Here is a 27,579-nt window from a genome sequence, read left to right on the forward strand (position 1 = left end):
GGCAGCGAAATCTGCAGCAAAAATATATCTCAAACTTATCCCCGATCCTTAGGATAGGGGATAAGTTTTTCACCACTGGGTCACCACTGGACTACTCCTGGACTAGACAGGAAGCGGGGCATCTCGTTTATTTCCCATATGCAAAATGTTAATAATAGCGATCCAGATGCTATGAAGTTTATACCCATAGAGAGTAGAATTTTCAGAGTGAGGTCAGGACAAACATCAGCGACTATTAAAGACGTAAGCGCGATAGATACTTCGAATGGAAGCCACTAACCCGCTTGATTTGAACTACAGAAACAAAATGAACGCTTTCCTTTGAATACTTACCTGAATTAGCTGCTAGAGCGATTTACATGTAGAGGGTATTGCTTTTAATCCTTTTTTTGTCATTGTATTGATATGTGTTGCACAATCACTATGTGGTTTACAAGTTTCTATGGTAACCTGTTTCTGCTAAAAGCATATCCCTTCACGTCATCACGCATAGGCCTGACGAAGTGCTTCGGCGCGCAATGGTCAGTCACCTGTTCACTTACCCCCACGTTTGTCATCCACCTGCTCCCCTACATGTCTAACTCATCATTCTTTTTGTGATATACTATCGATTTTGTCACTGTGTTTTCCTGCATTTTTACCTTTGTGTGAAAACTGTGATTTTGCTGCTCCTGTGTTAAATCTTTAAAAAAAATGTAGAAACGCCAGAAAAAAATGCCAATGCAAAACCCACATTATGCTTTAAAAAAAAAAAAAACATTTCTGTCCCATAGACTTCTATAGGTAATGCCAAGATTTTATAGAACAAAACGCCATAGTCTTAACGATTTTGAAATTTGTACACTGAGCCCAAAAATGATGAAAAAGGCCAAAAAGGATTAAAACAAAGGCCAAACATTCCTATTGACTTGGCTGCGGTGTTCTTTCACCAATAAACACAGTGTAGCATTTGTAGTGGTTTTTTTTTGGGGCGTTTTTGAAAAAACAAACAAGTGAAAACTGAGATGGAATTTACTAAGGTTTTTTTTGTCTGTTTTTTTTCCCACAGTTTTGACAAATTTATTAAGAATTTGCAGCATTTTTTGTAACTTTAGGGTAGGGTCACACGTAGCTTTTTGCTGCATATTTGCCGCTGCATATTTTCTTACCCATGGGAGTCAATGGATAGCAAAATCAGCTGCATATTTTGCTACCCATTGACTTCAATAGGTAGGAAAATATGCAGCAGCAAATACGCTGTAAAATGCGCTAAGTTTCCACACAGGTTTTTCTCTGGCGTTTTTTGAAAAACTGCCACTGGAGCTTTTGAGCCAAAGCCAGAAGTGTATTCTCAAGGAATGAGAAATATAAAAGGAGGACTTATACTTCTCCTTCCTCATAGATCCACTTCTGACTTTGGCTCAGATAAAACGCCAGAAAAACCTGTGTGGAAACCTAGACATACAGCCATAGACATACAGGTAATTTTTGTTTGCCCTAAAAAGGGGTGTGGTTCAAGTGTTGTGGGTTTGTAGTCACTACTATTATTCACAACATTATAAAAATTCTACATTTTGTGGCAAATCTATTTTTATCGAGAGTAAAAAAAGAACTAAACATAAACACAGTAATGCAAAATCAGCAAAAAAACAAACAAACAAACATGCATAATAAAATGCAGGCTATCAAGATAATCATGACAAACATGGGAACTAGCAGGAGTACGCTCAATTATGAGAAGAGAAAGAACATTCCTGCTGGTACCTGCAGCTATCATAAAAGAAACAAAGATGATACAAAGGCAGACAAAACAAAACAGACCAAGACAAACAAAAACAAAATGCAGTAAAAAAAATAAAAATAAAAAAGGTAAAAAGAGAGGAGGGGAGGGAAAAACTACAGGGAAAGGGAGGAAGAAGGGAAGAAAGGAAAGGAAACCCAAATGGTAGGACCCTAAAAAAACAGAGTCTTCGGACCCAACAAAGGAATTCAGGAGAGTCCCGAAATTAGTCTTAAGGAAGCCACAGCCGAAAAAATGGTTTCAAAGGTATCCAGATCATATTCCACCATCTCCTCCCTTCAACGAATGCGGTTGTGGGTCTCAACAAATTCAATCCTAGATGGCGTTATTGCGGCTTTCCAGTGACCAGAAAAATGTTGTCTTTAGTTCTACAGGAAATAAAGACTTTGTAAGCAGAAAGATTATTGTATCCTTGATCTTCATCCACAAAAGACCTCCTCCCCAGATCCCCAGAAACCAAATGAGAAGGAGGAGGGGGGTGATTGGGAGTCAGAATAATGCTGTAAGCCATTGTAAGTAAACCAATGTCCCAAGGCTGAGGAAAAAGTAGAGTAAGGAGCAGCTGTGACCCTGAAAATACCTGATGCAGTCCGGATTTGGAGTCTAAAGCTAAACCTAAGAGACTGAGAAGAGCCGAATCCACAGGGAAGTGCTGGTTATTAAACAGGGGAGTCAGAAGACCAGGTCTAGAGGAGAGTGCATTACACACAATAACCGTAGAGGAAGTTATACAAGTTATATATCGAAATAAAAGGTAGGGAAGAACCCAACAAACGAGCCATAGTAGGAAGTCGTGGAAGAGCTGCAGGGTGAATGGGAGGCAGACAAGTCTCCAGAGCTATCCACTGTCTGGTGGAGAAGTGATGGCAGAACTCTAGAACCAGAGTGCAGATTGTAGCCATGTAGTAACGGCAGAAGTCATGATGACACAATCTCAGGAACCTAACGAAAATAGAAATGACAGAACAGAGCCTTGAAATAAAAGAGGCCAGTATTCTAATGGGTTAAGTCTGAAAAAAGTACAGGACTCTGGGTATAATGTCAATTAAAAAGTGTAAAAATATCACTCCACTTAATGGGTGGCATTAAATCCACAAGACACAAAAAAAAAAAAGCATTGGAAAATTGTGTGAAAATATGATAAAAATGTTAATTCTATATGTAACATCTAATAAATCTAATTTTCTTAATGCCAAATAGGCTCTTTATTGTCATTGTGAATTTCACTTGGCGCTTCATGATAACCGTTCTCTTCTTTGTGCTTGTTTCTACATAAATCACTTCATTTAGTGTTAATTATGGTTCCTAGCACAATCTGTAAACCACAATATGACCTAACATGCCCCTGCTTGTACACACAAGAGACCAGACTTGCACAATTATTCCTCAGCTGTGTGCTTCAAAAACATCATCCACCGCTTCGTATTTTACACAGTGTTTAGTTGGCCTGAACGGGGAGATTTATGAAAACCTGTCCAAAGAAAAGTTGCTGTTACCCATAGCAACCAATCAGATCGCTTCTTTCATTTTTCAGAGGCCATTTCAAAAATGAAAGAAGTGATCTGATTAGTTGTTATGGGCAACTGGGCAACTTTTCTTTGGACAGGTTTTCATAAATCTGCACATTTTAGTTGATGCACATTTTGGGATCCCAGAGGAATTACACATTGCCCAGTTTTCCATGTCAAAACATTCTATTCATTTTTTTACAAACAGTAAACAAATGCACATCAACTATTCAACAAAAGAAGATATAAGTAAAAATGACAAAAACCACAATGAATACAATTAAAAGCAAATTATTGGTTCTCACCAACTGTTCCAAGCATTTAGTAGCACAGTTCTGTAGGCTACTGAGATATCTGTGGAGAGAAGTAAATTATAGGCCTGGTATAAGTCCTGATGGTTCACATCAGTACAGTTGTGGTAGAGGGTGTGATGCTGGGCAGATGGAATTACCCTAGGGGCAGATGGCATTAACCTCTTGTATTTGTGACTCCAGGGCGTGGTTTATCCTCATTACCACCCGAAGGTATACCGCTGGATCCTGGGCTAGGCACGGGGGTAATAATGACTCCGACGCCAAGTTACGGACAACGGTAGCTTTACTGAGTAACAGATGGAACAATCTATACAGTTCAGCCAGGCCCACGGAGGTGACCAGTGACTTCAGAGACCTTAAGGGCTTGCTGGGACTTGCAGTAGAGTTGGACAATTTTAGTGCAGCCCACTCTGACTTGACAATAGATGACTGTGACTGACTTGACTTGAGGCTGACTAAGCTGTGTCTGCAAGATGGACTTGAGGCCTCTTATGGACTCCAGACACACTCTAGGACTGGACTGCACTGGACCTCAGCAAAGACTTAACTGGAAATCAAAAGCATAAGAGAGCAAGCTAGCTCAACCCAGGGCTTATATGGGGAGACTAGGAGGGGTCCCATAGGTTACCCTTAGGTCACATGGTTACTGATACCTGATGTGGTACAACTCCTGTACAGGGCCACCACACAGTGCTCTGCAAAAGGAGCTCTGTTGTGAAGGGGAGTTGGGGATGTCCGGTATTTTTTTCTCCGAACAACTGCCCTAAAATAACAGACAACTGATGGACCCCATTCAAAGTCAATGGGATCCATCGGGACCTGGCGGTGCCTGTTGTGTTCCAACCCATTCAGGGTCCAAAAGCACACAAAAAAGAAGCCTAACAGACCCAGAACGTGGCAGAGCACCACAGTGATGTAAACTTAGCCTTAGTCAGTCAAATAAACTACTGTAAACCATCATTGTGAAAGGAGAGAGGCATAGAAAGAAACCAGAATAGAGGACAATACCGGAAATGTCCATCAAATGTGGGGCCTATACATTCTCTGAAACAAGAGGAGCTTAGTTAGGGACCTTTTAGGCAGATTCTAAGGAAGGATTCTAACCATGCATTTCAGTATAGTCTGCTGCATCCTATTCAGAATGTTGGGTGTGGGCATGAGGTTTGTTCAGAATTTACTGTAATGTGACACAGATACGTACATATGTGATAGCCCGGGGGAGTTGGGTGTAGGGAGTGAAGCTGTGCGGTAACTAAAGGGGGACTGATTAACCCTTGCTATTCGTAACGCCAGGGTGAGGGCTCCTCTCTAAAGCTTGTCCTACCGCCACCCTTCCCAAGAGCGATAGGGAGGTAGAGAATAATGGAATGTCCACAACCGGAGAGTTTGCTGAAACAGTTGGAACTTTTACTGAAGATTTTATGCAACTTCACAACAGGAACAGTCTCTACAAGTGCAAATTCTCTCGGAGATTGACAAAGGTTGGCACCTTAAGCAGTTTTGATGCGGATTAGTTTAGAACTCACGGTTTAGGTTCTGCTGAGGCCGGTAGGTTTTCTGGCCTAGTTGTGCAGATCCATCCTGCTAGTCCGGGATCCACGAGAGCAGCAACCCAAGAGAGCGATAATTGGCTACAGCTCCCTTATATGGGCCGGCGCTGGACTAGAGCTAATTGGTCCAATACTGCTGTCAATCACCTTTACACAGAATTATGGGTAACATGTGACCCAAGGACCTCCAAAGGTCCTCTAACATACCATAGAGGAATTAACATGGTCACATGACCGAAGGTCCTGCAATGCCAGCAAGGTAAGTATACTATACATTATATTATATATACATTACTGTTAAATATTTACATGTATAAACATTACAAAATTAGCATAGAGGAGAGGCGTCTAGGGGCTGTCCCACCTGGGGGACCCTACCTGAGCGTAGTTACTCTGACTTTGGGGACCACCATACAAGGTACAGTATGCAATACGGTACCGGGACACCACACATACATATCTGCCTCACCTTGAATAAAGGTGTAGGCCTAATGCTTCTGCAGGGGCATGTCATGCACACATTTTCCAAACACATGATGTGGGTACAACTACAAGGGGTTAATCTATTTCCACTCAGTTAATCTTGCATAGAACTTCTCCTTGGGCTGCAAACTGAGCATAAATCACACCCCAACACAGTTCACAACCCCATTCCAAGAAAAACACTTCAGCAAAGTGTTTCAAAAAGTAAAAGGATGGATTCTTTCTTCAGAGCAGGGGTACTCAACTGGCAAACCTCGATCCAAACTCAGACTGCAAATACCAGTTGTCTGGACCAAGGGGTATAACGATCATGGTTTTTGCAACCTTGACTGGGCTTACTTGCAACTGAGTTTGCATCCTCAGTACGCAGACACAGGTGAACATTATCACAGACATAGAACCACTGGTTCTTTGCTCCATAACTACAGCTAGTATGTTGCAGGTGTAACTCTCATGAAGCTCAAGGGGCAGGATACAGTATCTATTTAAATCTCCAGTCAACTTCATAGCTCAAGACTTGACAGACTAAATCGATCAGGATACAGATTTGACTGAAGATTTAGGCAAATCTATAGGACTTCCGATAAATCTGTATCCTGATTGCTGGAGTCTCGGGCAAAACTAGTGATGCCTGCCCACACCGATTGTACAAGTAGGTCACTGAGCAGTTTGCATTCGGAAGGCACAGGTGCTCTGCATGAGAGTAAGGGGGGAAGAGGTGTGTTATCTTTTCCATTGGTACAAAGGGGGAACTAATAATTGTGAGGGCTAAATATAGTCTGGGTCCATATTAGCAGAGTGAGGGAACATTTACAAATTAACAGAGCGGCGAGGCACAGTATATGGGCATATTGACAGTGTTGGGGGGCTCAGTATAGTGGCATATTAAAGAAGCACTCCAGGGTTTCTTTAGGCTCATATCATGATCAGTACCCTCTCTTTTGTTCCAGCACAGCTGTATCCATGGATTTCATTACTGTAACTGGGTCATGTGATTGGCAGCCTGACCCACATAAAATCACAGTGTTAAATGTGTTAAAAAGAAGTGGCCTGTTCTGGGTCAGCTGACTTTCTGTGAACTAGAGAATTACATTATCTATCAGATTTCTCCTTGCAAACCACAGACCACTCCCCCCCCAGATCTGTATGCTGCTGCTATCTCTATGGGATCAGAATATATAGCACCTCTCCTGAAACAGTGTTCACAAGTTGAATTGTGACAAAGCGCCATGCCGTGCGATACGGTGGACATCTCTTGGTGTTTTTTTGGCTCGGACATGTGGGTATCTTTTGTAGTGTTTTTTGATATTGCACCTTAAAGGGTAGCTCCCACCATCCATTTTTTTTTCTTTCTGTCCCTACCTATTGCCCATCTATCCCTAACCCCCTCCCTGCCTTTACATATTTTTTTACTATATTAAAATGCCCTTTTGTCTGGCTGGTAGTGTGCTCACTACCAGGCAGACTTCCCCAGCAGGCACCACGTCACTGATGCCTGCTGGGGCCGGCACTTCCGCCCTTAGCTCACTATACAGGGTGCCTCCAGATGTTTCACCACTACAACTCCCAGCTTGCCCTGACATCTACTGGCTGTCAGGGTATTCTGGGAGTTGTAGTGGTCAAACAGCTGGAGGCACCCTGTGGTGAAAACAATAACTTTGTTTAACCAGCGCAGCAGTGCTACTTTGGGAGCAGCAGCGGCGGCGCTCTCCCAAACCCCGCTTCCCCCCCCATGTCTCTAGTGCTGAGCGGCGGCGCTCCCCCGAACCCCGCTTCCCCCACCCCATTCCTCTAGTGGTGCAGACTTACCGGAGGATGAATGAGCTGCCTCCGGACAGGGTAATGGGGGCGGGCGGGCGGGACCGCGCGCGAGGCCAGTGGAGCTGGCCAATGCGTGCAGCCCCAGCTATCAGCGTGCTCGCTCTCGCCTGTTTGATTGACAGGCGGGAGCGAGCACCGCAGTGACTGGATTTCGACTCATTGCCAGGCTGAAATGAGTCGAAATCCAGTAGTGACGTCACTGCAGAATGCATTCGGCCACTAGGAGGGCGACCCCTAGTGGCCGAATTTAAAAGTGATTTTAAACTTGTTTAAAATCACTTTTTTTTTATTAAAGTATATTAGAGATATGTTGTAGTACTTAAGTACTACAACATATCAATTTTTTTATTTCATGACAGTGCCCATTTAAAGTTTGCACTTGCACTTTATTTTGGGAGTGCATTATTTGGCACCTTCTGTATAGCTCAATTATGTATTTGATGTATATCTGTCGGGGTTAAAAGCAATATATTCTTTTTTTTACATTACAGTATAGCCACCAGAGATGCCCATTTTTTCAGCCGCTGTCATCTCTGTTTTTATGATGCATTTTATGTATGTTTTATGTGTTGGAGATTAATAAAGATTGTCTTTTTTCTGATACATTTGGCCTACTGCAGCATTGTGTTTTTTGTGGGATTTGCAACTACAAATATATTAAAAGCTAAATTAACCCTAATCCACTCCCTTATGCAAGAGTGAGGGTCTGTGTCTGAAATCTATGGAACTTCTGGTACATCTGATCATGTTACTCTAAGGCTACATAGTGCCTCAGACTTTTAAACACCTACTGACTGTCCAGCAGACAGGTGCAGAGAATACTTAAAGGGGAACTCTGGTGGAAACAAGTGGAAAACAAATGTTTTCAAATCAACTGGTGTCAGAAAGTTAAACCAATTTGTAAGTTGCTTCTATTTCAAAATCTGAACCCTTCCAGAGAAAATTGTGTCTTTGTTTCCAGTCTGACCACAGTGCTCTCTGCTGACACCTCTGTCCGTGTCAGGAACTTTCCAGATTAGAAGCAAATCCCCATAGAAAACCTCTCCTGCTCTGGACAGTTCCTGACATGGACAGAGGTGTCAGCAGAGAGCACTGTGGTCAGACTGGAAAGAACTTCACAAATTTCTCTGTAGTAAACAGCAGCTGATAAGTACTGGAAAGGTTAAGATTTTTAAATAGAAGTCATTTACAAATCTGTTTAACTTTTTGGCACCAGTTGATTTTAAAACATTTTTTTCTTACCACCAGAGTTCCCCTTTAATGCAGAGGAAGGGACATGAGGACAGGACATGAAGAAAGGATATGAGGATGAGATATGATGACGATACATGAGGACAGATATGAGGTCTGGATATGAAGAAACAATATAAGGACAGGATATGAAAATGGGATATGAGAACGAGACATAAGGACTGTGGACTATGATGATGGGAAATTGAGGATGGGATATAAGGTCAGGATATGAGGTTGGGATATGAGGACCACATATGCGATCAGGATATGAGGTCGGATATGTGAACGGGATATGAGATCGGGATATGAGGACGGAATTTAATGAACAGCATATCAGGTCGGGATATGAGATAGGAAGATGGGATATGAGAGCGGGATTTGAGGACGAGATAAAAGGACGGGATATGAGGCCAAGAGCATCATTAGGCATAATTGGGGGCCCATGTATAAAAAAGTTACAACTGGGCTGTATAGGGTGCAAAGATCGGGAAAGTATTTACACAGACTATTATTGGGGTTTTTACACTGCTCAAAACAATAAAGGGAACACTTAAACAACACAATGTAACTCCAAGTCAATCACACTTCTGTGAAATCACACTGTCCACTCAGGAAGAAACACTGATTGACAATCAATTTCACATGCTGTTGTGCAAATGAAACAGACAACAGGTGGAAATTATAGGCAATTAGCAAGACACCCCAAATAAAGGAGTGGTTCAGCAGGTGGTGACCACAGACCACTTCTCAGTTCCTATGCTTCCTGGCTGATGTTTTGGTAACTTTAGAATGCTACAACCCACACAAGTGGCTCAGGTAGTGCAGCTCATCCAGGATGGCACATCAATGCGAGCTGTGGCAAGAAGGTTTGCTGTGTCTGTCAGCGTAGTGTCCAGAGCATGGAGGCGCTACCAGGAGACAGGCCAATACATCAGAAGACATGGAGGAGGCCATAGGAGGGCAACAACCCAGCAGCAGGACCACTACCTCCGCCTTTGTGCAAGGAGGAGCAGGAGGAGTACTGCCAGAGAGCTGCAAAATGACCTCCAGCAGGCCACAAATGTGCATGTGTCCACTCAAACGGTCAGAAACAGACTCCGTGAGGGTGGTATGAGGACCCGACGTTCACAGGTGGGGGTTGTGCTTACAGCCCAACACCGTGCAGGATGTTTGACATTTGCCAGAGAACACCAAGATTGGCAAATTCGCCACTGGCGCCCTGTAATCTTCACAGATGAAAGTAGGTTCACCCTGAGCATATGTCAGATGTGACTCTGTCACAGATGTGACAGAGTCTGGAGACGCCGTGAAGAATGTTCTGCTGCCTGTAACATCCTCCAGCATGACCGATTTGGTGGTGGGTCAGTAATGGTGTGGGGTGGGCCTCCATGTGCTTGCCAAAGGTAGCCTGATTGCCATTAGGTACCGAGATAAAATCCTCAGACCCCTTGTGAGACCAAATGCTGGTGCGGTTGGCCCTGGGTTCCTCCCAATGCAAGACAACGCTAGACCTCATGTGGCTGGAGTGTGTCAGCAGTTCCTATAAGAGGAAGGCATTGATGCTATGGACTGGCCCGCCTGTTCCCCAGACCTGAATCTGATTGAGCACATCTAGGACATCCTGTCTCGCTCCATCCACCAACACCACGTTGCACCAGAGACTGTCCGCCACCTCATAAGGAGCATGCCCAGGCATTGTAGGGAGGTCATACGGGCACGAGGAGGCCACACAAACTACTGGGAGGCCCGTCGCTACAGGACAGGCAAACCAAGCAATTGCTTGGGGCCCCAAGCTGGCCCGGGGCCCCGAGCAGAGCACATGCTTGTTGTGCCGGGCCATCCTCCTGCCCCTATCCGGGTTCGGCAGCTCGCCCTGTTGGCTGGCCGGGCCAGCAGTGCGAAAGCCTGGAGCGGGAGGCAGAGACTAAAGCCGCTCGGCCTCCAGCTCCTATTTTGTGTGCTCCGCTCACCTGTAGTTGCCGGGAACTCAGGATGTCCCTGCCCCAGTTACTGAGGGGGTTAATCTGGGGGTACTACCTGCCTACTGGGGGGGAGGGGGTTAATCTGGGGGTACTACCTGCCTACTGGGGGGGAGGGGGTTAATCACTGTATGATTTATTTAGAGGTACATGTGTTTATCATGATAAATTGTCCTACCTATGTTAACGTGTGTGTGTATATATATATATATATATATATATATATATATATATAATTTCCTTTTTTTTTCATTATGTACCCTATTATAAACAACTATGATTGACATTTGGTCCCTCCCCTTTTTTGCTCCGCCTTCACATAGCCACACCCATTTTGCTTGGGGCCCCCAAATTCCTTCAAACGGCCCTGACTACTGGGCCTCATTTTGACTTGTTTTAAAGAAAAACTGTCAGTTTGCTCCCCCCGCACTAACCAGCGGTACTGGCACCGGCCGGGTTAACTGGCACTCTGACGTCACCACCGCCGGCTGCAGCACCGCCCAGCTCATCAATATTGCTCCCCTCTCTCTTCATTACAGATCGGGGAGAAGAGGAAGAGATGGAGGGAGGGAAGGAATATTGATGAGCTGGGTGGCGCTGCGGCCGGCGGCAGTGACGTCAGAGTGCCAGTTAGCACCTCATTAGCATATACCGAAAATCAAAGATTACAGCCGAACGGCGCAACGGATCCGGGCACGGTAAGCATCAAACTGATCAGTGTCCCTTGCACTACCAGCCAGTACTGCTGGTTAGTGCGGGGGGAGGAAGATGACAGTTTTCCTTTAAGGACATTACATAAAGTTGGATCAGCCTGTAGTGTGGTTTTCCACTTTGATTTTGAGTGTGACTCCATATCCAGATCTCCATGGGTTGATAAATTTGATTTCCATTGATAATTTTTGTGTGATTTTGTTGTCAGCACATTCAACTATGTAAAGATGAAAGTATTTCATACGATTAGTTCATTCATTCAGATCTAGGATGTGTTATCTTAGTGCTCCCTTTATTTTTATTTTTGAGCAGTGTATTATATCTGGAGGCAGGAAGGATTGAATTGCTCATAATAGACAACTAGCTCATATAGATTTGCCTTAGGCCATGTTCACACTACGGAATTCTCGCGGAATTCCACGGTGTGAACTTAACATTAGTGTGAATGGGTCTCCGCGAGACCCGTTCACACTGCGGAATTTCCACGGCTGAAACTGTTCCACGCAAAGAACACGTTCATTCTTTGCGCGGATTCCGCGAGCACTGCATAGCCATCAATGGTGACGGCTCAGTGCCCCGCGGCCCTAGTGCCGAAGACAGTGTTTTCCAACCAGGGTGCCTTCAGCTGTTTCAAAACTACAACTCCCAGCATGCCCGGACAGCCAAAGGCTGTCCGGGCATGCTGGGAGTTGTAGTTTTGAAACAGCTGAAGGCACCCTGGTTGGAAAACACTGCCATAAGGTAAAGCAGATATTGCCAAGCTTTCTAGTTGCTTTGATTGATCACTCCATTTTTATCTGTGTTCACATTGCTTTTTTTTTTTTTTTTTTTTATATCTTTAAAGTATACACTGAGAATGCCCCGCCATATACTTAGAATGCATCTATTGGGTGTTTTTGGCATTATTTTTTCCTTTACTAAAAAAGCAAAGTGTTCTCATTCAGCCCAGGGGGTCAGTAGCCCCCTGTTCTCTGCAACGGTAAAATAGAAAGTGGACACTGATTGGTTCCTGTGGGCCATGTGACACATCGCCGCTAATGGGAAGTCACAAGTGATGCTACAGCGCCATCTAGTGGCTGCTCACGGATCCGCGTCCCCTATTTGCAAACATTATACTAAATGCAGGCAGTTCGACGTTTACACAAGGGGTTAAAGATATATACAGTGTGTGTATTTTATTTGCCCTCTTAACTTTATTGACTATGTGCGTACCGCAAAGAGCTGCCTGGTAAGCGGGCCGGCGCACGGTCATGACGTCACTCGTCCTCGTGCACAGTTTTTCCTGTTCCGCCAAGGTCACGTGACTTAGTGGTTCCTAGTATTCCGGAATAAGGGTGATACGGAGGCTGAGCGGGGTCATCTGCGCTTCTGTACGGCGATATCCAGTGAGTATAATAGTAATAATAGGCTGGGAGTTGTGGCTGCCGGGTACGTGATGCGTAGGTCTGCTGGGCTCTGTGGTGCTTGTGGTTTGTTAGGAGGAGACACTACACGTCCCTCTGTTGTAGGAAGCTGTCACTGGTGACAGACATTGTCTACAACGGAGAAACTGGGAATTCTGGTCCGTTATGGCAGTGTATACCTGGAGGAGGCATCAGTCACATTATATTTCTATTATTCCCTTATTTTTTTTTTCTTACATTTTATTCCATTGTTTCTCTATCCTGACTTTACTGGGTTTCCTTTGAATATTAGAATACAAATCTGATTACTATGGCAGAGATAGTAGTGCAGGCTGCCAGATACCTCAGCTAAGGGACGGACTGGTTGACAAGGACCCCAGCTAAGGGACGGACTGGTTGACACGGACCCCAGCTCAGGGACGGACTGGTTGACGCGGACCCCCGCAGGGAAGGGCTGGTGGACGCGGACCCCCGCAGGGAAGGGCTGGTGGACGCAGACCCCCGCAGGGAAGGGCTGGTGGACGCGGACCCCCGCAGGGAAGGGCTGGTGGACGCGGACCCCCGCAGGGAAGGGCTGGTGGACGCGGACCCCCGCAGGGACGAGCAGGTTCTTTTAATTTTAGACTCTTAGCTGTTTTGCACAGGGAAAGCTGAAAATCTATTTGCACCAAATCTCAAACAGTTTGGCACACTTTTCCTTGTGTGTTTGCATGTTCTGTGGCAATAATATAAACATTACAGTGCCCCAATACTAAAGTGAAGTACTTTGGCAGAGTGATCACTTCTGGAGCTCACCCTGATGCCATTCTAGACAGGAAAGGCCTTGCGCCATGTTCCTTAGTAATGTGCAGTGTGTGCTGCATTTGTCTCCACAGAGCCTATTTACCAGTAGTCACATAATGGCGGTCTCTTGGGGCCTCTCCCATCTTCACTTTTTATGTTGTGAGCATTAGGAATATAGATCACATTCTCTATTCTGCCTTGCATTATAAAGACACATTTCTGGAGAGTAATAACATCACTGGTTATGTATTAGGGATCAACCGATACTGATTTTTTTTAGGGCCGATACCGATAATCTGTCACCTTTCAGGCCGATAGCCGATAACTTATACTGATATTTCGGTATAAGTTATCGGCTATTTCAACCCCCCCGGCGGGGCAGAAGCCGTTGTAGATCAATGATTTAAAGCGGGCGCTTTAAATCAATGAACTGCAGCGGCTTTTGCAGTGCCAGAGACCGCTGCCGCGGCCCGCTTCTCTCCCCCAGTCTAACCACCACAGTTGCCCCATCGTCTCCCCCCCCATCCTCTGGCCACATGCCGCCGCCGCTCCCCCATCGCCTCCCCCCCCCCCAATCCTCTGCCCACATACAGCCGCCGCTGCCCCATTGTCTTCCCCCATCCTCTGGCCACATGCCGCTGCCGCTCCCCCCCCCATCCTCTGCCCACATACCGCCGCCGCTGCCCCATCGCCTCCCCCCCCCCCCATCCTCTGCCCACATACTGCCGCTGCCCCATCGCCTCCCCCCATCCCCGGTGTTATAATTACCTGTTCCCTGGGTCCGCGATACTTCTGGCTCCGTCGGCGTTCTGCACTTTCACTTTGCGTACAGACGGTGACGTTGCGTTGGGGACACCACTCGTCATTACGCAGTGCAGCGCAGCGCACAGCAACAACGCAGGAGCCAGAAGGATCTCGGACCCCCGGGAACAGGTAATTATAACACCGGGGATGGGGGGGCATCGTCGGCAATGGGCGGGGCATTATCGGCAAGGTAATTGCCGATAATGTCCAAAATCGCGATTATCGGCCGATAATATCGGCCAAACCGATAATCGGTCGATCCCTATTATGTATACTAGATTTATAGGGACAGAACATTGATCCAGGGGTGTTTTCCTTCCTCTGGATCAACTCAGTAGGGACTCCTTATGGATATAGGTTGAACTTGATGGACTCTGGTCTCTTTTCAACCTTATGAACTATGTTACTGTATATTCATGAAATGGTGTTGCTTCATTCATCTCTAGTGAAACAATACACTTATCCCATTTCTTACTTGACTAGCTGTAAAATCAATTTGTCACATTTACTTTGCAGGATGAACGGTGCAGGATTCTCACCTCCCGCAGCAGAGATGGCAGAGATTAGTCGGATGCAATATAATATTGAGTATACAGAAGGCATCAGCCAGAGAATGAGGGTCCCAGAGAAGCTTCAAGTCGCTTCAAGCAACACAGAAGCGGAATCCAATCTCATGGCTGATGTTCCTATGCCTGGTGTCATCATGCAGGTTCCTGAGAGAATTGTTGTGACAGGTGACTGGATTTTAATATTTAGGGGTGTTGAACACATTACTCGCTGGGTTCTTTGTGTAAGGTTTTTCTGTTTTACAGGTCAAAATGAGGAATCATCTTTTTCAAGGCCGGCAGATCTGGATCTTATTCAGGCAACCCCTTTTGAACCATTAGCACTGAAGACTCCACCTCGGGTATTGACTCTCAGTGAGAGACCACTGGACTTCTTGGACTTAGAAAGACCTACACCAGTCACTCCCCAAAATGATGAGGCAAGTCAATCATGAATGTTAATTGACTGATAAGTGTTGACGTTGTCTGACATTTAGATTGGGCATTGCGTATAATTTTGCATTAATGGGCATTGCTTTTATGTTCACCGTTGGCATGCCTGGATTTACAACTATATTTTAAGAACATATACTCTCATCAATAGATGGGTTATATAGAGGTCTTCTATGACATCTGACTGAATTGGCATCTAAAGTACAGACTTACAGGAATGATGACAATCTCTGTACAGGGCTATGGTATATGTTTATATGTTGCTTATAAATACATTTGACTTTTTCCTTTATTAATACTGCTAAATAAATTGCCTAGGTGCGAGTCACGGGACGGCAGAAGAGAGAGCGCTCAATCAGTGACAGCACTGTCAGACATAATGGACAACTGGTTCGAAATGACTCCATGTAAGTACAGAATCAGGTCTGGTCTGCCTCATTGCATTGGTGGAAATTATGCCTTCAAGATCAATAATCTATATTAAGAATTTTCTATATAATATTTGTTCTTTTGAACTATTTTTTTTTTTTAGCCCATTTAGCCAATTTTCACCCATTTTGACTGCATTTTACATTATATACTAACTTTAGGTGTTCTGCATATGCTGTATAATGTGTCTTGATGTAAGTGCTTGCTATTTAATGTCTGTTGTGTCTAAACTGTAGAAATATGCTGTGCACATTAGGATGGCACATTATAAATACTTCGGCCACAGTGTAAGCTTCTGACTTGTTCGCAACTACTTCATGTCACAGGATTATGTTACATCAGTAAAAAAGGATGTTCCCTTTTTTTTCCCCAAAAAAATGACATCACTGCTGTCCTTTTGGCTTTTCCTCGTACTGCAGCTTAGCCCTGTTCACTTGGCCAGACAAGATTGTCCCTGTTTCTGTGTGGGTAACCCTTATAGATAACACAAAGCTGTCATATTCTATTTGGTTGAAAATAAAATACAACCTCTGGGTTTTTCTATGTGAAGACAGATTGATTTACTGCTTTGAATCAGTTTTTTCCTAATACACATCATACATTGTAGATATTTTTATAATTGATGTCTTCAGCATATCATTTGATCAGAAATATACCAGAAACACTCAGCGAGGCTTCCTTTCCCCAACGGGAATAAATAAGGGTTCTAATGCAATAAACAGAAGCCAGTTGTTTGTTGGTTAATAGTAGATGTACAGCCCCTTCCCTCTCTAGGACGTACTGCTTCATAGATGGTGAGAAATGGCTGCTATCAGCAGCCAAGACTTACACCTATTGCCGGGCAGCAACGTTATTGCCTATGGCAAAGAATTGAACAATGAATGCAATTGAAAGGTTGCATGTAAAAGTCCCTATGGAGCCCGTCATCTGCAAAATGATAGGGTTGACAGCCAGGTACTGCCACATCCTTCACCCGGTTATAGCAAACAGTCTGTAGGAGTCTTATCACTGAGAACCAGACTGATTAAAACTTTTTTTTTTTTTTCATTGTCCACTTTCTAAAATAAAATATAAACTCTTAAAAAAATTTTTTACTCTCCTACTGTTTTGTTTTTACAGCTCTGTGTGTCTCTTTGTTAACAAACACTGTAATCTGACCGTGACTCTACCTTTTTTTTTTTTTTATCTGAAGTTAGTAACGGGCCGAATGGGAGAAGGTATGAGTGTAGGATTAGACTTCACAGAGTTAGCCTGTTACTATGGAAACACTCTGGTTTACATAAGAGCTGTAGACACAAAACACTATTAGATTTTTAATCTAGACTTAGCAGAGTTGCTTTAATTTTTTATTTTAAAGGGTACCTCTCATCAAATAAACTTTTGATATATTATAGATTAATGTATGCAGAATAACTTTACAATTGCATGTTATTAAAAAAATATGCTTCTTTCTATTTAATTTTCCACTTTGAAGAAATGACCACTAGGGGTCTCCCTACCAGTAAGCATTGCTGACTCATGCTGGAGTCCTAAACACTCAGAGCTGCCAGCCTGCTTTGTTCACAGCCAAACAGGCTGTGAACAAAGCAGACTGGCAGCTCGTAGTGTTTAGGACTCCAGCATGAGTCTGAAATGCTTACTGGTAGGGAGACCCCTAGTGGTCATTTCTTCAAAGTGGAAAATTAAATAGAAAGAAGCATATTTTTTTAATAACATGCAATTGTAAAGTTATTCTGCATACATTAATCTATAATATATCAAAAGTTTTTTTGATGAGAGGTACCCTTTAAATGCCGTTGAACAAAAAATGTCTGTGGATGTGAACCCTTCCCTTTCATGTTAAGGTAAATGCGCGTGGCACAAGATTGCTGAAAATTTTACCTGAAGATTTGCACTGGTAAATTCTGCAAAGGATAACATGGATTTAATTTTCTTAAATCTTCTTAAGACTTATTCCACCACTTTCAATGTAGCAGGTGTGGACAATCTGTGGCAAAATCTACACATGGGTTTTGCTGTGGATATGCAACAAGGAAACTGTGAGAATCCCTTCCATTTGTGCACCAGGTTGTAGAGAGCCTGTGTAGTAGGTTACTGCTGCCTGAGGATTGGCTGTTCAATCTATCTGCCCCTTTCATGTCTGATGCATGGCACTGCCGTCTGTGAACATGCATATATACTCAGCCTTAGGCTAGGATTCCACTTGGTTTTTTTCTGGCAGTTTTTGGAAAACTACCACTGCAGTTTTTGAGCCAAAGCCAGAAGTGTATTCAAAAGGAATAGGACATATAAAGGAAGGACTTACACTTCTCCTCCCTTATGGATCCACTTCTGACTTTGGCTCAAAAACTGCAGTGGTAGTTTTCCAAAAACTGCCAGAAAAAAAACAAGTGGAATCCTAGCCTCACTCTTCTTTTTGTTCCTCCTCCTTATTCTGATTTATTTTCTTCTCCTCAGTGTTTTTTGGATTTTCACAGTGTACCTGTTTTTTTCCTTTCCAGTTTTTTTTCTCTATTCTGATGCTTCTTTCTTCCGCAAAAATGTTATATGTAGTATAGTGACCTCCACATCTCCTGCAGTGCATCCTCCATTGCTGTACTTTCCCTGTGTCCATGTGAACAGTCATATATATCCACCTTTTTCTGTCACACACGGTCTGACTTCTGTGTTTCTCTTTGCTGCTCTCCTCCGGTCAGCCCAACTCCACCTGCCCCCACAGGCCGCCCGAACCTTGCTCCCTCACTCCCCGCAGATGGAGCAGATCTTTTCTCTGGCCGTGGCATTCTGTCGCTCATCCAGACCTCCACCCGCAGGGCTTATCAGCAGGTCCTCGATGTGCTGGATGAAAATCGCAGGTGAATGTCTTCCCCTGTTCCCTGTGCTTCTACCCTACTGCCACACCCCACAGTGCATTCAAATATTTATCCACCAATTTGGGAATTTGTTGCTCCATAACTTACAGCTGTTGAGTGATTCCTGTCTCCTGTCCTTCTTGTCTTTACCTTCCCCTTCTATCCTGGTTTTCCTTCTTAACACTCCAGGCCAGTCTTGCGTGGAGGGTCTTCAGCCTCTGCTCCTCCTCCTTCTCATCATGATAATCCAAGGTAACTAGAAATTTTTGCCAGTGTGCTGCTTATCACTGTTTGTCTTCATTTGGAAATTCTGCTTGTCGCTGTTTTAGGACTAGGTCAGTGGGCTGTTTGTCTGGAGCACCCATCATTGGACCCTTTTAGAACAATATAAAGTCATTAGAACTGTACCAATTCTTAAAGGAGTTTGCCCACAAGAAAGATGGCTTCCCATCATCTCCATCCTGTTTGCGGCCGGCAGAAATGATCGAGAGCCAATGACGGCCCAGTCAGCTCTTATGCATTTTGTGTAACTTGTATTGACATCAAAGGGGTTATCCAGGAAAAAACTTTTTTATATATATCAACTGGCTCCAGAAAGTTAAACAGATTTGTAAATTACCGTACTTCTATTAGAAAAATCTTAATCCTTTCAGTACTTATTAGCTTCTGAAGTTAAGGTTGTTCTTTTCTATCTAAATCCTCTCTGATGACACCTGTCTCGGGAAACACCCAGTTTAGAAGAGGTTTGCTATGGGGATTTGCTTCAGAACTGGGTGTTTCCCGAGACACGTGTCATCAGAGAGGATTTAGATAGAAAAGAACAACCTTAACTTCAGAAGCTCATAAGTACTGAAAGGATTAAGATTTTTTAATAGAAGTAATTTACAAATCTGTTTAACTTTCTGGAACCAGTTGATATATATAAAAAAGTTTTTTTTCCTGGAATACCCCTTTAATGGTAGGTTCACAAATTGCTTAGCCCTGCAAGCTAAACTGTTTGTTTATGCAATTCCCAGAGTGGCGAATAAAGCGTAGCTCCTGGTGCCATTTGTGCAACTCCCACTTTTGTCAATGGGAATTACCCAAATTGCTTAAAACAGTCAATTTTGCTGTTTTCAGCTCCTAACCACTGGCGACCACAAACAGGCTGAAGATAGACAAGAAGCCATTTTTTTTCATTTGTGACCAAACCCCTTGAAAGAAAAGGTGATTATAAAACACATTCAGTACTTTCATTACACAAAAAATACTGGAATTATCCGTTTAATGGTTGGGGACTTCCCTTAAATTGCCTGCTTTGGGGAAACATATCCAAGTGTGACTGCCAAGAGTGCACTGGATATCTTGAACAGATAAACTACCCATCTGACACAGCCCTGAGTGCTCAGCTGCTTAATGTTCACTGATTTTAATATAATAGGGTTAATTTCAAAGCTTTGGCATTGGGTGATAATCCTACATGATTCTGCTGCCTTAATTCTACAGGAAATTCTGACTGCTGCATGTTACGTCCCTTTTCATTATAACATCACACCTAAAGTGAGTTATCAGTAACTGCAATGCAAATAGAGAGTAGTAGTAGTCCAATGCAAATAGAGGATCAGACACCTAGCAAAATATCTAGACAACTGAAATCTCCAGTTTATAAAGACCACACGTTTTTTCTTCAATGTAATATTGAGTACCTTTTTAGATCTTTATAAAGGAGTTTTGTAGTGAAATATAACTTATCCCCTACCCAAAGAATAGGGGATAAGTTATAGATTGCGGGGGGGGGGGGGGGGGGGGGGGGGTCCGATCGATACGCAAAAGCAATCGAAGTACGATTTTTGCTTTTTGTGATATAGCGATACGACCCCCCGGGAAAACTTGCGATTATCTGCTGGGGCCGGCTCACGTGTGCTGCTGCGGGCGGTGGCCAGCCACAGCAGGTAAAAACAAATGTAAATACTAAAAGTCAGTGTTTCCCAACCAGGGTGCCTCCAGTTGTTGCAAAACTACAACTCCCAGCATGCCCTGACCAGCAAAGGGTGTCCGGGCATGCTGGTAGTTATAGTTTCACAACAGCTGGAGGCACCCTGGTAGAAAAACACTGAGCTAAGGGCACAGGGAGAAAAATATAAAAAAAAACTTCTGCTCACCTACTCCCGGTCCTGCAGATGCCGTTTCCCTCGGTGCGGTCCGGTGTCTCCTCTCTTCACCATTCAACTAGTAGGACCTTACCTTTTTCAGCCAATCGCTGGCCACAGTGGTGTCACGTGTCAAGCCAGTGATTGGCTGATAGGGAAAGGTCTTTTTCGGCTGCAAACACACTAGGTTTCCCAAATCCGTTGGGAGATTTGCAAACCACCCGGGAAACCCAGTGTATTGCTGCATAACAAAAATCTACCTACAGGGGGTGGGGGGGGGGGGGAGGATGTGACGATGGGAGGGGAGAATGTGACTAGGGGGGAGATGAGACGATGGGCGGTGGGCGTAAAATGGGTGGATAGTTGTAATATGGAGGAGATTGGACATGAAATGGCGGGATTTCACCATTTATTTATTATATCGCACCGCATATCGAAATCACAATATTTAGGCTCATAATCGCACATTGTCCCCATATCGTGCAGCCCTAATATGTAGGTACTACAAGCTAGGGAATAGGCACACATGGAGTCATTCACTAGTTTCATGGCACTAATATTTGATCACTGACTTTTGTCAGTAACATATTTTCATTGTTCTCCTATAGGTATACAGTTACATCATTGGATTCCACCATGGATGGTACACCAGAGGACCTGTCATTGGTGGATGCAGCTTCACTTAGAAGACAGGTTGGTCAATGTCTTGTATAGGTCCAATTGCTTCATGCCTCTTCCCAACTGGAGGTATTCTACCTCATCTCATCTGCTTAGGGAAAGTGGAGACTGTTTAATTCAGTGGTCTCAAACTGTGGCCCTCCAGATGTTGCAAAACTTAAACTCCCCACACTCCTCCTTACTGAAATATGTATCCTTTATAAAGTATCCCTACAACAGCTCCAATTCCCTACACCGACTCAAAACAGCTAGAGCAGGAAGTAAAAGGAACAGTGCAAGGACTGGCATGAACAGACACTATAAACAAACATAGTCTACCTGCCTATATGATCCACTTACGAATATCGGCTCCGGTTACAATCAATGAGCGGCAGCAAATAGTATTATGTAGCGTAGCTGTTGACACGCCCCCACCTCTGTGACGGCGCCGCGAGAGTGGGTGGAGCTACGCACATATACTTCCGCTCATGACCGGCAGCTACGTCAGACGCCGGCACCTCGCCATACTAGGCGGTAAGAGCCGTAGCTAGCGGCTCCCTGCGCTACATGCAGGTCGGTGCATCGCCCGCTGTCCACGCTACAGAACCGTGAGTAATAATAGAGGAATGTATACACATTTCTTCTTTATCCACAGGGCGAGCACTGAACGGGCTTGTGCCTGTCCCGCTTTTGTCTTTGCAGGTCCAATGACGGCACTCCAGGAAAATAGAGAACTGGTTACAACACATTAGTATTTGTTATTTGTGCATATTTTTCCTCTACAGGTTGGGGAAATTATGCCAAATTACTATCTATGAAGTGTTGCAATGCTTTTCTCAACAGGTCGTAGCTAATTATTTATTTTAAACTTATACCCATGAAGGGCTGTTTATCTATTTGTGATATAAATTATCATAAATGCGAATAACCCCCCCTGATGACGCCTGGCTATACAGTGAGGCAGAAACGCGTTGGTGGTTGTAATCATTTGTTTACTGACCCATAATTTGTCCCTGCTGGGGCAATGGGTCCGTGCTGACAATTGTAAAGACTAGTACCTGTGATAGTTGGGATATATCACTACCCGACTATCTAATGAACTAGTACCTATACCGCAGTTTAAATCACTAGTTCGAATTTTGGGGTGCACAGGCACACTATAATTTTGGTGACTTTTAGATTTAATCATTAAAGGTTATATTTTAGCACACCCTGAGCACATTTATGATTTATGTTGTTCTATAATTTGAGGACCCCCCAGATGTTGCAAAACTTCAACTCCCAGCATGTCCGGGCAGTGGGGTGTCTGGCAGGAACAGATGTTGTATCTACAGCTTGGGGCAGAATGTTTTGCTTTTTTCCCATAAACTGTAGCATTCTTTTTTAGTTCTGTTGACTTAAAAGGTTTTCATCGAGAAAACCCCTTTCAAAAATGTAGTCTTCAGCGTAATTTCCTAAACGCTGTGTGTCTGGTACTTGGCACCTTTGGTAAAGAGCTGTTTTTTGCCAGGGAAAGCTACCACTTGTTGGGCACTTCCCCTGTAGCTGCTGTCATTTAAATGAATGTAATACAAAGAGAGTTCCAGTCTGCCATAGTGGCTCTACATCAGTGTTTCCCAACTAGGGTGCCTCCAGCTGTGGCAAAACTACAACTCCCAGCATGCCCACACAGCCTTCGGCTGTCTGGGCATGCTGGGAGTTGTAGTTTTGCCACAGCTGGAGGCACCCTGGTTGGGAAACCCTGCTCTACATTCTGGTTGATAGAGGTGATCTTGAGTATAGTGCACTATAGTTTGAAATAATTTAGGGATATTGTTTTATACTGAGATCATATTTTGGAGGTATATTCAAGGCAGTAAGCGCTGGGGTAGTCATCTGGAAAATCTCCAGCAGTACGTGCTTCTATGCTTCATGACTGAGATCACAATTATTTATTATTTTGTTTCTCACAAGACATTTAGTCCCCATTAAACACAGCAGTGAAGCATGCAGCCAGTTATCATGTGCCTTAGTGCTTGAGCACACAGTTTGGCTATTCTTTTAAGCCCATCATGTGTACTGTAGTTTTGCTTTGGGCATAACATTACCTACTGGATGATCTTGAAGTAGTTTCATTGTAAATTCAGACCATCAAAAGTGTAGAGAACAACCCCCAGGACCTTCACTATAGTCGAGAATCAATATTCTTTTGCAAGCCTAACTACACAGAAGCTATTGAATTTAAAGTGTACCCGTCAGATCCAACCAAAATTTTTTTTAATATATATATATATATATATATATATATATATATATATATATATACATATATCACTCAGTACCTAATCCTGACCATGTACATCTAATTTTTATGTGTCTAGCACCTTCATTTATTTTTTTATTACACTTTTAATTTAGCTCACTAGTCTGAATTCCTCTCATATGGAGGGGGCGGCGTGGCCTCACTGTGCAGGTCTCTGCCCCCTCCCTCAGTATGCTGTCTGCTCACATCTCCCCTAGCATTAGCAAAACTACAACTCCCAGCTTGTCCTCACTGACAGTAGCGGGACACAAGCTGACAGTGGGAGGATTTTTCCTCCAGCTATGAGCCCTGCGCTCCCAGCTGTCAATCAAGGAAGTGTGTCCATGACATAGGTGATGACGCATGGACACAGCAGGACTAGTATGTGTCCAAGCAGGCAGGGGGGGGGGGCAGTTGTTTGACTGGCTTTTTCAGAATGAAATACTGAAAATTTTCTAATGAAAGCAATTGTAAAACCTTTTGGTTTTACATGCTTTACAACGTATCACATTTTTTGTATCTGACAGTGGCCATTTAAAGGAGTACTCCGGAGCGCTGGTACTTAAAAAAAAGTTTACCTCATCTGATAGCTATTTCAAAGACCTTTCCAACGATACCTCATTTGTCAAATTTGGCCCAGCCATTCTCTTATAATTGCCACCTGTAGCAGTGAGCAGCCATGTCATAAAGACTACATTTCCCATGACTCCCTGCGCCAGCTTCCTGTTAGCTGCTGCTCTCTTTCTCCCCCCCCCCCCCCCCAGGAAATTATAATAAAGTGACGCCCACAGCTCCTTCCCTTGTGGTTATCTCCTCCCATCCTCCCCCTCCCAGCTCATCAGCCCTCTCCATGTGCCCACTAGCCCACTGATCCATGTGCCCACTAGCGCAGTGTTTCCCAACCAGGTTGCCTCCAGCTGTTGCAAAACTACAACTCACAGCATGCCCGGACAGCCTTCGGCTGTCCGGGCATGCTGGGAGTTGTAGTTTCGCAAGAGGTTGGGAAACACTGCACTAGCGGTGTCACAAGAATGCCGCAGCACTACGCAAATAGCGTAGGGCTAACGCTAGGCTCCTATCGCTGCCTACGTTAGCCCTACGCTGTTTGCGTAGTACTGCGCATGCGCAGAATAAATTAACTTTGGGGGAGTAGCCGACTCCGGGCGGGAAGGCCGGCGCAGCCCGCAGTGACTCATGGGAGCGATGAGTCACCTGGCGAAGATGGCGGCGGATCAAGAAGAAATACAGGTCGAGCGTCAACAAAAGACCCAGCTTCCGGCCGGAGAGAAAAGCGAGGAGAAGACCGGGAAGAAGACCATATGGAAAACGTGAGTATATTAGAATGTTATATAACTTTGCCTCATGCTCCAATTCCACCATAAAAGGTTAGCTCCGGAGTACTCCTTTAATTGCATTTATCATAATCCTATAAGGGTGTATTCACACGGCATAATTTCCGCTTGCAGAATTCCACCTCAAATTAAAGCCCATGGATTTCTATGGGATTCCTCACTCCCATTCACACTTCTGAATTTCCGCAAGCAGAAATTCAGAAGTGTGAATGGGAGTGCGGAATCCCATAGAAGTCTATGGGCTTTAATTTGAGGCGGAATTCCCAAGTAGAAATTCTGCCGTATGAATAGACCCTAAAAGAACAGAACTGTGAATGACAAACGTTCCCGCCAACACTTTTTGTGTAAGTTGATCGAGCACTAACTGAATGAACTGTGCAAAACAATAAGATACGACCTGAATCTACTTGTTGTTCTGTAAATTCACAGATTATCAAGCTGAACAGACGCCTTCTCCTCCTGGAAGAGGAGAACAAGGAGCGGGTCAAGAGAGAAATGGTAATGTACTCCATCACTGTGGCCTTTTGGCTCCTGAACAGCTGGTTCTGGTTCAGACGTTAAGATCTTGCCACCGATCCCACAAGAAACTGCACAGAGATCACACAGAGAGACCCACCTAACCTTACAACAACACAGACAGCAGTGGGAGAGACCCAAATCCCCAGCAAACATCATCAGTCTACTATGGGAAAAATACTTGGCATGGCTTTCCTCCAGCGGTGCCACAAAAGAGCATATTCACTTCTGGCTGGGATTGGGTTAATGTAAAATGTGTGTTTTTTATTGTCTATATTCTGCTGGAGTGAAGTCTGTGTTGTCTCTGAAGGCCGCCTTTATACATACAGCATGCAAGAACCATTCCTGATATATAAGACTCCTGAACTTCTATAGTTTTCTGTAATAAACTGCGGGCCGGGGTGGAGAGGAAAATATCGTTACAGCATGGGGATGGGGGATGGGGAGGGGTCATAGAGAAAGTTCTAGATTTTGATGTCGAATGAATCGCAACTAAGAAAAAAAGCCAACTTTCTAGCACAATAAAGCTACAGTATGTTTTATATAAATATAGATGTGACAGAGCTGAGGTTGTGATTTGCCGGTTTAACATTAGAGTTGCGCATATGAAGCAGTTTTAGTCTGTAAATGATTTCCAGCTCTGCTACATCTGTAATTGTGTTTGTATATACAGAGTTTCTTGTGACATTAGTATTTATGAAACCTTTACATTTTTAAAGGACCCTTCTTAGTGACACATTCAACATAGTACAGCTAATTTTGGGTATGCTTTATTGACATTTTGGGGTTGCCCAGAAGTGGGCATCCCATTTAAAGAGGTTATTCTACCAACAACACTTATTCTCTATTCACAGGATAGGGATTAAAGGGGTATTCCAGGAAAAAAACGTATAACATTTATATCAACTGGCTCCAGAAAGTTAAACAGATTTTAAAATTACTTCTATTAAAAAAATTCTTAATCCTTTCAATAATTATCAGCTGCTGAAGTTGAGTTGTTGTTTTCTGTCTGGCAACAGTGCTCTCTGCTGACATCTCTGCTTGTCTCGGGAACTGCACAGAGTAGAAGAGGTTTGCTATGGGGATTGGCTTCTAAACTGGGCGGTTCCCGAGACAGGTGTCATCAGAGAGCACTTAGACAAAAAAGAACAACTCAACTTCAGCAGCTCATAAGTACTGAAAGGATTAAGATTTTTTTAATTGAAGTAATTTACAAATCTGTTTAACTTTCTGGAGCTAGTTGATATATAAAAAAAAAAGTTTTTTTTCCTGGATAACCCCTTTAAGGGGGAGATTTATCAAAACTTGTCCGGGGGGGACATTGCTGAGTTGCCCATAGCAACCAGTCAGATTGATTCTTTCATTTTTCACAGGTCTTTTCCAGAAATGAAAGAAGCGATCTGATTGGTTGCTATAGGCTACAGGTTTTGATAAATCTCCCCCTAAGTGTACAATTCTGGGTGGGTGGGGTCTGAACCATTGGAAAAGGGTGGTGGTCATGTGCACACTGGCACTTCATACATTGTGTATGAGACATGATGTGCTTGGCTGTCTTTAGCAGTCCCATAAACAGGACTTAGAATAGCAGTGTGCACGTGTGATTGCTGCTCTGTTCCTCTAGGAGATTTACGACTAGAGATGAGCGAACTTACAGTAAATTTGATTCGTCACGAACTTCTCGGCTCGGCAGTTGATGACTAATCCTGCATAAATTAGTTCAGCCTTCAGGTGCTCCGGTGGGCTGGAAAAGGTGGATACAGTCCTAGGAAAGAGTCTCCTAGGACTGTATCCACCTTTTCCAGCCCACCGGAGCACCTGAAAGCTGAACTAATTTATGCAGGATAAGTCATCAACTGCCGAGCCGAGAAGTTCGTGACGAATCGAATTTACTGTAAGTTCGCTCATCTCTACTTACGACCCTCATTCTTGAACCCTGCATTTATACGCTTATCCTGTATCTACAGGATAGGGGATAAGTGTTGTTGGTAGGACAACC

At 43.9% G+C, this 27,579-nt stretch overlaps 2 protein-coding genes across 5 annotated transcripts in view; one reads left to right on the forward strand and one right to left on the reverse strand.

The window, feature by feature from the left end:
- The window catches only part of LOC130361474 (uncharacterized), a 45,555-nt gene extending 32,811 nt beyond the window's left edge, over positions 1-12,744 (reverse strand). The window contains exon 1 of the mRNA XM_056564529.1: positions 12,592-12,744. Coding sequence (XP_056420504.1) covers positions 12,592-12,631 — 40 coding nt within the window. The 5' untranslated portion in view covers positions 12,632-12,744. The remainder of the gene's footprint in view (positions 1-12,591) is intronic.
- Positions 12,528-27,282, forward strand: MFF (mitochondrial fission factor). Of its 4 annotated transcripts, none has more exons than XM_056564517.1 (8): positions 12,528-12,545; positions 14,886-15,103; positions 15,182-15,354; positions 15,686-15,774; positions 18,493-18,651; positions 18,838-18,900; positions 21,386-21,470; positions 25,497-27,282. In XM_056564517.1, exons 2-8 carry the CDS (start codon positions 14,887-14,889, stop codon positions 25,626-25,628), a joined length of 918 nt encoding a protein of 305 aa, XP_056420492.1. In that variant the 5' UTR covers positions 12,528-12,545; position 14,886; the 3' UTR covers positions 25,629-27,282. The 4 variants fall into 4 exon arrangements, with proteins under 4 accessions (XP_056420492.1, XP_056420494.1, XP_056420495.1 ...); XM_056564518.1 differs by lacking the exon at positions 12,528-12,545 and adding an exon at positions 12,628-12,764; XM_056564519.1 differs by lacking the exon at positions 18,838-18,900.
- The last annotated feature ends 297 nt before the right edge of the window (positions 27,283-27,579 follow it).

The sequence above is a fragment of the Hyla sarda genome, chromosome 3, assembly GCF_029499605.1.
Source record: "Hyla sarda isolate aHylSar1 chromosome 3, aHylSar1.hap1, whole genome shotgun sequence".
Taxonomy (NCBI): Eukaryota; Metazoa; Chordata; class Amphibia; order Anura; family Hylidae; genus Hyla; species Hyla sarda.